Source organism: Acomys russatus, unplaced genomic scaffold, assembly GCF_903995435.1.
Source record: "Acomys russatus unplaced genomic scaffold, mAcoRus1.1, whole genome shotgun sequence".
NCBI classification, from domain to species: domain Eukaryota; kingdom Metazoa; phylum Chordata; class Mammalia; order Rodentia; family Muridae; genus Acomys; species Acomys russatus.
In genome coordinates this window covers 45,989-57,357 of record NW_026131879.1, presented here as the reverse complement: position 1 = coordinate 57,357, position 11,369 = coordinate 45,989, and the positions used below count along the sequence as shown (strand labels likewise).

The following is an 11,369-nucleotide window of genomic DNA, read 5'->3' as shown; positions in this document are numbered from 1 at the left end:
GTGCACACTGACAGGTGTCTCACATATTCTCCTTGGTGATCCCAGGATGGACCTACTGAAAGGAAAAAGCATGATGAGTGTGTGATAGACATGTCACCTCACAGTGTACATCCTTGAGGGTCTGGAAAGTTGTTCAGTGTCTTTTCTTGTAACAACAAAGGTCTGGTCAAACTGTATATTTCTGAATACCACTTCTGACTAGGCATAAAATCCAGAGGAACAAGAGTGGGTATCTGTTAGGACAATGGTTATTTTGTGCTTATGTGGTAGCTTATAAAAGAGCCCATATGATGAGAGTGATGGAAGTTTGGCTTTGAGACCACCAGATTGGATGAATTGGCAGTCTCAGTTCTCCATTCTTGCCAGACAATGGACTCTAGCCCTCTAGTTCCTATGATGTGTGATAAATAGTAATTTCCAGAGCTTAGCCTGAAACTATGTCTCCTCAATGCTTCAACAGGTCCCTCTGACAGAACATCTATCAGGATGAGCATACACATCCCTCCCACTCTTGTGCAGCTGGCCATGCAGAAGCTCCTGAGGAATGATGCCTTGGCCATCTCTGCTCTGGAGACCCTGCCAATTGAGCTCCTCCCACCATGTTCAAGCACTCCTTCAATGGCAGACAGACAAAGATATTGAAGGCAATGGTGGCAGCCTGGTCCTTTCCCTGCCTCCCTGTGGAGGTACTGATGAAGACTGTTGAAGTGGAGACCTTGCAAGCTCTGCTGGATGGCATCGATATTCTGCTGGTACAGAAGGCTCATCCCAGGTAAGCAAGGCCCAAGGAGGCTAGAAGGGAAATCACTGGGCTAGGGGTAAGACATAGGTGAGGTCAGGGGGAATGCGGTCAAACTGTAGAGAAAATTCAGATGTCCTCGGCTTGGAGGTCTGTGGAACTACTACTCAACTAGAGAACTGATATAAATGACAGTCAGGAATGAAGGACAGCTCAGAGTCTTCCTACATTTTTACTACAGACACTTGATGTATAGGAGATAAGTCCATACAGATTACATGTTCAAAAAAGAAGTAAACAGACACTGAATAGAGGGAAGCAGGACATGTCTCCAGATGTAGTTCAGGCAAAGAGTCCTTGCCTGGCTCGTGTGGCATGCTATATTGGAACTGACATAAGGAAAGAGAGGTACAAGCTGCCTCCATATTGGTTTCTGTTTTACTTTATGAAACTTAAACTTTTCTTCTCACAGAAGGTGTAAGCTTCAAGTGCTCAACTTAAGGAATGTGCACCAGGATTTCTGGGATTTGTGGGCTGGAGGAGAGAATGGGACCAGTTCATCAGAGATTGTCAGGGAAAAGAAGCAAGTAGCAAAGTGCATTCAAAGATATGCCCAGAGGTGGCATTTGAAGGTGGTCACTGAACTCCGCCTCTACTTCCAGCTGGAAGAACACCAAAGGTTCTTGTTGCAGTGAGCCCAGCAGAGAAAGGGCTCTGTGCAGCTGTGCTGTCTGAAGATGAAGATATGTGCCTTCCCTGGTGAAATCATCAGGGATGTCTTAGATATTTTCAAGCCACACTACATTGACGAATTGGGACTACTTCCAAACCAGGTCCTGTCCTTCCTGTGTCAATTTGCACATTGCCTTGGCCGGATGAGAAATCTCCAAAAATTCCATATATGTGACATTTACTTGAATTTGGGCAGGATTGTAAATACATTTACAGACACAGAGAAGTGTGTCTCCACATTCCTTGCTAAGTTCTCCAAACTAAACTGTCTCCAGCATCTCTACATGAATGGCATCTACCTTTCCACTGACCCCATGAAAAAGTTGTTCAGGTAAGCAATGATGGTGCGCTTTTTCTACTATATCAGCAAACCTTTCCCTTTACTTTGAGCATTAGTGGGCACCGGAGGTATGCCAGCCACAATGGATTCTATAGCCAGTGGTTAATTACACTATCTAGGATTGGAGTGTTTCCTTCTTTTCTGAGTTCACTTGGTTCAGTTCCCTCTTGTTTAGGAGAGTTTGAGCTGCAGTAGACGCATAGAAAGCTGTGCTGCAATTTTTTCAACTGAAACCGTGGGTCAGAGGCAGTGAGTGATCTTTGGGTATTTCTCTTTGGGATCCTGTCCAAAAGCATGGAAGGGAACAGAACAGATCAGAGGCTTTTGAGCTAGCAAAGACCCACACTTACAGTTCTTAGTGGAGTTCTCAACACAGGTCTCTGTAAATAGAAATAAGTTGTTCCTTTGTTGATGTCTCTGCCAGCCTCTAGTTCTCCTTGGAGTGAAGGATGATTTGAAGCCTAGTTGGTACTTAGTAGATTGAAATTGGGTGAGAGTGGAGTGGGGATCAGTTTTTAGGGTGGGGCACATAAATCAGGGATAGTGGTTTTCCCAGATAGCAAGGACAGTGATGAAGTCTGTCGGATACGTGCCAAGATGTTGTTGCCAGAACATTTCTGTCATGATGTGAAGCTCTAGTTCCCTGTCTACAGAGTGAGGATGGGGAGTTGTAGAGGTGTGGTATTTAACCATCCCATCCCACCTGATAGTGCTAGGCCTCAGGACACAATGAGATGAGCAGACACCATCAAGCTCTAAGCTGAATAAGCATAAACTGATTTTTAATATGTGATCCCTTCTGTCTCAGTGTCAACACTGTTTTAAAAAACTTACATCCATGGTGTCCAGGGGTGGATGAGGGTCCAAATGCTTTTACTCTATGCCTATGAGATCTAAGAGCTAGCAATTTCTAACATTTCTCTCTGTACTTCAACTCTTAAACTTTCAGGCTATCTAGAGCTGCTGATTAAGGAAAGAATCTCTGAACTATCTTAATTCTTAATTGTCAGGCTTATGGCTCTGACTGCTGTACTTTAACTCTTAAACTTTCAGGCTTGTAACCTTGCTATTTTGGGACTCTGGTTACAGCCAGTAACTGTCTTATGTATACTTTAACTCCTCATCTCTCAGGCTGGTAGCCTTGTTTTTCAGGAACTCTCTCTTGTCTATGTTTTAGCTCTTCAACACACAGGCTGGTAACCTTGCTATATGCGGCCACTGGAGAAAGGAAGAGAAAACCATCCATTCACAAAAACATAGGGAGGTCCCACAGATCATTCATAAACATACATAAAGACATAGACAATCAGTGAGACGGACATGTACTTGATGGATGGTGAACGGAGAAAAACACCAATCAACCAACAACATATTCATTTCCGGTTTTTGGGTTTTTATGATATGTATGAAAAACTTACACCATAGCAAAATAAATATAACCCTTACACAAAAAAGGAGTTACAGAAAGTATTGATTTTAAGTTCTTTCATTAGAACTATATCTTACTAAATACTTTTGTTTGTTACAAATTTAAAGCAGTGGTTTTATCTATATGCTCACTAAGAGTTCAAAGCAGAAGTTTTAACTTTCTCTTATTTTCAATGTATGTTATATGTTCAAAGCAAGAGTTCTTTTTATTTCAAGGCTTTTCTATGAAACAGGTGCCTGTCTTGTCTTGTGTAGATAACCATTTATTCTTTGTTTCTATACTCATATGTTCTTTCTTATAGTGTACACCTAGATCTTTGGACTAAACCGAGAATGAACGTACATTAATTATTAATTTGTTTCAAATTAATTTACATGTGGGTTTAGAGAACTCTTACCACTGTTAGCTATGTTGCAGGAGGGTTTAAAGTTATTTGAATCAATTAGAAGCCATTATCAGGAATTATAAAATCATCTGTTGGAAATCTGCCAACAGAGAGAATAGCATCTATGGAGGAATACTATTATCCTATAAGTAGTGAGAGTTTATGCCATGCCAGATATATGAAAAAAAGCATGGAAAGGCAGTATAGCAAGAATAAGAAGACCTAATGCAAAATCCTTGGGCTTATGCTTAAACCAGGAATACACCCATTTGTCATCCTTGCAAAAATGAGTGGGTTGCCTCCAGGAAGCTCATTTGTGTGCTTTTACCAATTCAACATGTGATTGCTTCCAAGGGAACCTTACTAATTATCTTCCAACACCATAAGCCAGAACTAATTTCTTGTTCTTTCCCTAGATGCCTGAAGAACCCAGTGGAATCCTTGTCTATCACTCTCTGCCATCTCTCACATTCAGATTTGAAACCCTTGTCATGATGTCAGAGTCTCTGGCAACTAAAATTTCTGGACATCAGTGGTATCTTGTGTTATCCACGTCCCATCCCACAGGTCTCCGACTTCTCCTAGAGAATGTAGCAGGCACTCTGCAGACACTGGAGTTACAGCACTGCAGCATGGAGGACTCACACCTCAGTGTCCTGCGGCCTTCCCTGAGCCAGTGCTCCCAACTTACCAGAGTCAATTTCTATGACAACCTCTTCTCCACTGCTGCACTGAAGGACTTTCTGCAATGCATGGTCGATCTAAACAAGCTGACAGTAGAGCTGTACCCTGCCCCTCGAGAGTGCTATGATCACTGGAGTCATATCCTTGTGGAAACATTTGACCGACTATATTCTGGGCTACTGGATATACTCATGGCCAAAAGAAAATCCAAGACAATCGTCTTTGCTACAGCCATGTGCTTTAAATGTAAACAGCGCCGTGTCTATGACAGGAAGACCAGACTTTGTCAGCGTTGGCAGTAAACCGGAGAAGGTTGATACTGGATGCTGAGAGATCATAGTTAAGAGGAAGTACATTCATAAAAGTGTCCAAGAATAGGTGACTTTAGACACAATTTGGTGTTTCAGGATATTTGATTGCATTGTGAACCCTGAAATTGTGGTAAATAGTGATCAACTCTAGCACAGCACTTCTAATCCAAGAAATTTCTGTTTATTGTAATCAGGTGGTTGTGGTATGGCTCAGCCACAGCACACACCATTAACCCAAGAGCTTTTTCTAAATAAGAGAAGAATAAAGTTGACCTCTAGGTCAAAAGGCAGGGCAAGAAACCAGCTGACAGAAAGGAGGGACTTTGAAAGAAGTGTATTTAAAACAAAGTGGAAAAGATCAGGCTTTTGGCTTATTCCTCTGGGTTGTAAGCTGAGTAGGAAGGTCAGCTGGGTGCTTTCTCTGCCTCTATGAGCTAGCGAGTTTTTACCCCAGCATCTGGATCCTGAGTTTTCATTGGTAAAATCAAATTGGTGGGATTTTGTTTATAAAACATTTTGGTGCTTCAATGAGTGGCATGACCCTACAGACAGATCACTCCAGCTGGGGACAAACTGAGAAACTGGAAAGAACTGGTAAGTTGCCTGGGAAGTACTCAAGGAGAGAACTAAGTATAAGAAATACTATAATAGTAGGCTATAGAACCCTGTGTAGTTCTGCTCTTGAAGGCTTGAAAAAAAGAAGCAGAAAATAAAAATTGAAATGGCTTAGCTAAAATTTCCCCAATACTAATCATGATTGCTATTGTTTTGCTATTTTATACTTCTTTCTTAATAACCATAATGTCTTTTTATACCTGCTCAATGAAAAAGTGGATTAATAAGATACAAGCCATAGAAGGAAATAATAGAGACTTATTAAAGAGAAGAATAAAAAATATTCAGACACAGACAGAGGAATTTAGACAAGCCTTAGAAGCACCTATTAAAAATAATAAGGAAAATTATCAGACACAGACAGATTTTATACAAGGGCCTACCACTCTACCACATAATGAAACTGAAATGGGTCAGCCTAGGATTGATAGAAAATCAAAATTTGTTCATCAACTAACTATACAAGTCCTATCAGAAAATGATAAACACTCTCAAGGTTATATTGAAGTCAAATTGAATCCTATAGACATCTTAGATTTGAGGAGATTTAAGGAAACAATCATCTCCTATAGAGTCCATCCATCCTGTGTGAAACAGATTCTAAATTCATGGGCAATTTAGAACAGGATTATCCTCCAAGATTATAAAGATTTGGCAACAGGAATATTGAAAGCTGGTTCTCAGTTACAATGAGAATCATGGTAGAAAGAGGAAGTGAAGGCCATAAGACAATGAAATCAGGCCACAGGTATTGATATGTCCTAAGATCAGTTGCTAGATGAAGGTCAATATGCTGATTTACAAAGGCAGATTGAATTTGATGATCATACTGTGGTACTCTGTCATTTAGCAGCTTTAAGTGTTTGAAACAAAGATGAAGAATCAGGAAAGAGGTCTGAGCTATTTACTAAATTTGTATAAGACCCAAAGGAATCCTTCCCTGATTGTTTCCAAAGATTGATTTCAGCTATAAATAGAATATTACCATTTTAATAAGCCAGAAAAATACTAATTGAAACTTTGGCTTTTGAAAGTGTTAATTCAAAATTATAAAGAGTGATTAGACCTATAAAGAAAAGATCAGCACCAATAGAGGAATGGATTAGTGATATGGCTGACATTGGATTTCATGTTTATGATATTAATCTGATAAGAGAAATATTTTCTAAAAGTCAGGAAATATCAGTATGGTAGATGTTTCAAATTTTTGAGCAATGGCATTTGAGAAGGGACTGTAGGTGAGGGTTTCTTAGAAACAATGTTTTTTCGAGAGATAATACAAAAATGAGGGCCCAAACCTTCTGGAGTATGCTGAAGGTGTGGCAAAGGCAGGCATTGGACAAATGAATTCAGATGGACAATGGATAGGCACAGTTACCTCTTTCCAATCAGAAAATGCCTAATGGATCCTCCTGCAGGTCCCAACATCAAATTCAATGCCCTGTCAACTTAGGAGAATCTCATCCACAGGGCAATTAAAAGATTTAATGCCTGGCATTAAAAACAACCTTGCTAAAAATATAGTAAAAGACATAACAGTTTTAATAAGCTTTACAAAAAAATCAAAAGAAGCCACCAAAACAAATATTTTGTTAAACTGCTATAAATGATCAGTGAACTAAGCTGGAAGTACTAATAAATGGCATTGGAAATGAAGGTTTAGTAAATACAGAAGTAGGTATAACAATCATCTCACCAAAATCTTGGCATTCAGATTGGCCTCTTCAGGAAGTGAATACCCAGCTTCTAGGGATTGAAATTTTATCTCACGGAAAACAATGGCTCAGAACAACAAACTGAAAAATTAAAAACATTTGTGGCTAACATAGCCATGGCTTTTGGGCACAAGATTTGTTGCAGCAATGGAAAACACACATTAATATTCCTCTACTATCAGAAACAAACCATAAAATAAAGAATGCTTCTGAGAAAAAAATTAAAAGCTATTATCAGGAATAGACACAGGCTGTCCAGCTTGTCTTTTCATGGTTCTATCCTTTCCTTCCTTCTCTTTCTCCTCCCCTCACTTGATCAGGATATCCAACCCTATTCTCTGTTATTGCTCAGCATTAGCAAATTTGTTTTTATTGACAACACTGAGTACAAATGGTGACATGTAAATGTATGGTCAGTATATGAACCTAAAAATCTCACCTCTGGTGTTCTACTAATTCAATGACCTCAGTTTTAGGTTTACAGTCAGGGTGTCCTGTGATTTCATGAAGTATGATCACAGCAATTATAGTTCGAGTACTTTTGTATCAAGATGAACATAAGTGTTTTATGATATTCTCTTCCCCTTTGAATTCCTTCTCTTTGGCTGCAATGTGAGTTTTGTGGAATTGTCAATGTGGACTAGGCAAAGTAAGTGTTCAGTACAGGCTTGCTCTGCTGTGAAGACTGGTTTAGAGAATGGCAGGGTATTTCATTTCAGAGTACTCAGAAAGGAGGTTCTGTGTACACTTTGATCATGGCTGAAGCAGTAGGTGTTTTCTAGTAAACTACCTGATTGAGACCTGGTTCAAAACTGTTCAGTTGTGAACTGTGTTCCTATTTTGTTAAGACAGTAACCAAGCCAAACATTTTACCCACATGGCACTGTATCATGTAGTAAGAAAACAACTTTTTTTAATTTTATTGAATGTCTATGATTTACACATCATGCACGAAATTCTCTCTTTTTCCCACAGCAAATAATACAAACAAAAAAAAATCTTGTCACAGAAGCTGTAGTGTATCACGCAGTATAGCCTTTTGCCCACATATGTTTACTTTCAAATGTTTATTGCTACCAGTTATGGGTCTGGTTTGAGGCCTACACTGTTGTTACCAGATCCTTACTGGGACTGCTGTTGGATATCCTGCTGTTTCTGTATGTCAAGGAGATTCTTAATCTTTGAATTTGCAGGTCCGTCCCCTTCATGTGTTCCAGTAGGTCATAGATGTTGGAGTGAGGTTGACTCATAGCCCTGGATCAGGGCCTGTTCACTTGTCCTCAGGCAGGGCTGGCTCTCCCACTCCCATGTCATCATGGCAGGGCTGCCTCTCCTACTCCAATGTCATTGGGATAGGGCCATCTATCCTCCTCCTGTGTCCTAAGGGCAGGCCTGGCTCACCTACTCCTCTGTGTCATTATGGCAGGGCAAGCTGTTATCAGGTCAGGGCCAGCTCTCTTGTTACCCTGTAATGAGGGGACGGACAGCTCACTCGCTCCTGTGTTGTCATGGCAGGGATAGCTCACCCATTCTCATGTCCTCAGGGCAGGGCCAGCTCTCCCACTCCTAAAGAAAACATCTTTTAATTACACCTTATTTTTAATACATTTCTTAAAAATTAATATTCCTGTTCTCACATGTCTGTTTGCATAATATTCTTGTGGACAGTGTACTGTTTGCCCTTTTCTATTCAACTGTTTTGTCTACCTCACTCTCTGTTTTCAATCCAAACATTGCATTATGATGTTTATTCTCAGTATCTCCTGACTCAAGTTTGCTTAAACATGTTACTATTTGTTCTCTGTATTGCCAATAAAACCCAACTAGTCTATGCTGATCAATAACAAAGAGTTGGGTGGGACAACCTTTTCCAGTGAAGAGAGGAGAAAGAAAAGGAACAGGATGGAGCCATGGGGAGAGAACCAGGATGCTTCAGGAGGAATGATCCAGAAGCAGGTTATGAGTACAAAACAAGTATAAAGCGGGAAATTAAAATGGGAGGAAGCTTGGAGGTTTACAATGAAGTAACTATTGCACACCATTGTGCTATAGGCAAATTAAATCTATCCTAGTCTCTTTGTGTGGTTATTTGTGTATATACTTGGTTAAAGCATAACTCTGCTCTCATTGTGTCCCAAAAGTTTGGATATGTTGTTCCTTCATTTTCATCTTATTCTAGAAATTCTTTAATTTCTTTCTTTATTTCATCTCTGACCCAGATGTAATTGAGGAGAGCATTGTTCAGTTTCCATGTGTTTATAGGATTTTTGTTAGTTCTATTGTTGATGCTCAGCTTTAGGCTATTGTGGTCTGATAAGATGCAGGTTATTTGAATATTTTGCTATCTGTTAAGGCTTGTTTTGTGACCAATTGTATAGTCTATTGTGGAGAAGGTTACATGTGGTGCAGAGAAGAAGATATATTCTTTTCTGTTTGGGTAAAAAGTTCTGTGGATGTGTGTTAGGTCCATTTGATTCATGATGTCTGTTATCTTGGTTATTTCTCTATTTAATTTCTGTCTTGATGATTTGTCCATTGGTGAGAGTGGTGTGTTGAGGTCTCCCACTATTATTGTGTTGGAATCAATGAGTAATTTAACCTCTAAAAGTATTTCTTTTACAAACTAAGGTGCCCTAATATTTGGGGGAAGGATATACTGGATAGTAATATCTCCTTGGTGGATTTTTCCTTGATCAGAACAAAGTGTCCTTCTTGATCTTTCTTGATCAATTTTAGTTGAAAGTCTACTTTATCAGATATTAGAATAGTTACTCCCACTTGCTTCTTGAGTCCATTTGCTTGGAAAATCTTTTCCCAGCCTTTTCTTCTCAGGTAATGTCTCTCTTTGTTGTCGAAATGTAGTTCTTGTATGCGGCCGATGGATCTTGTTTTTGCAACTATTTTGCTAGCCTGTGTCTTTTTACTAGGGAGTTGAGGACATTGATGATGAGAGATATTAGTGACCAATAGTTATTGGATCCTTTTATTGTAGAATTAGTGGTGATTGTGTGTGGCAGTGTCTGTTTCAGTTTTGCTGATGTGAGATTATCTAGGGTGTGGTTGACCACATTGTAATGAAGTTTTCTTTCTACTATCTTCTGTAGATCTTGTTTGGTGTTTAGATACTCTTTCAATTTGGGTTTGCCTCGGAATATCTTGTTTTCTCCATCTATGGTGATTGAAAATTTTGCTGGATATAGTGGTCAGGGTTGGCATCTGTTATCTATTTGTATCTGGATAACCTCAGCACAGGCCCTTCTGGCTCTCATGGTCTCTGTTGAAAAGTCAGGGCTAATTCTGACGGGTCTGCCTAAATATGTTACGTGGCCTTTTTCCATTGATGCTTTTAATATCTTTTCTTTGTCCTATAGATATAGTGTTTTGATTATTCTGTGGTGGGATGAATTTATTTTCTGGTCTAGCCTATTTAATATTTTGTAGGCCTCTCGTATGTTCAAGGGCCTCTCTATTTAATGTTCTGTAGGCCTCTCGTATATTCTTTCTTTAGGTTAGGGAAATTTTTTCTATGATTTTCTTGAAAACATTTTCTGGTCCTTGGGATTTTGCATCCTCGTTTTCATCTACTCCTATAATACCAAGGTTATACCTTCTCATGGTGTCCTTGATTTATTGGTTGGTTTGTGTCACAAACTTTTCTGTTTTAATACTTTCTTTGGGAGATATTTCAATTTCTTCTATTGTATCTTCAGCCTCTGAGATTCTTTCCTCCATGTATTGGTTTCTGTTGGTTATACTTGTCCGTTTAATTCCTGCTTTCTTCTTTAATTGTTCCATTTTGAGCGTTTTCTCAATTTGAGATTCTACAATGTTGTTTTATTCCATTTTCCCGTCTTGAACCATTTACCTCATCTCCTTTGCCAGTTTGATTGTGATTTCTTGTTTTTCCTGGATGGCCTCTATTCATTTGTTTCTATTTTCCTGAATTTCTTGGAAGGATCTATTCATTTCCTCTTTATAATTCTCAAATAACTGTGTATGAATAGTTTTAATGTTATTTTCCTGAGATTCAGCTGCATTGGGGTATCTATTGATGTCTGGGCTTTCTGCTGGAGCCATGCTCTCTTTATTCTTTTGTTATTTGTCTTCTTACCCTTTCCTTTAGGCATCTGTTGAGAGCTTGGCATTTCTAAGCTGGAAGTCACAGGGATGAGTACCTTTCAAAGACAGATGTTTCATATACTGGATTTGCAGACACTGTCTTCCTTGATTATAATAGTCCAAGCTCTGCCACCTAGGATCTGTGATTTCATAGCGTTCCTCCGGATAATTGTTCACCTCAGGAGAATCAGCCACAAAGTAGAACAATGGCTTGTATGTCACAAAGTTGTGTTGCTTCCACTGTGTTGATTCTTTGTTCCTCAGGGGGCCTACCCTGCTCCAGTACTCAAAAAAGTTCAT

General features: G+C 39.4%; 1 protein-coding gene across 1 annotated transcript; it reads left to right on the top strand.

Annotated features, from left to right (window-relative positions):
• Positions 1-486: 486 nt before the first annotated feature.
• On the top strand, positions 487-4,611 carry LOC127186606 (melanoma antigen preferentially expressed in tumors-like). The gene is given in 5 exon segments (XM_051142867.1): positions 487-598; positions 601-772; positions 1,215-1,430; positions 1,668-1,802; positions 4,101-4,611. Coding segments are annotated over 5 exon segments (1,146 nt in total).
• The last annotated feature ends 6,758 nt before the right edge of the window (positions 4,612-11,369 follow it).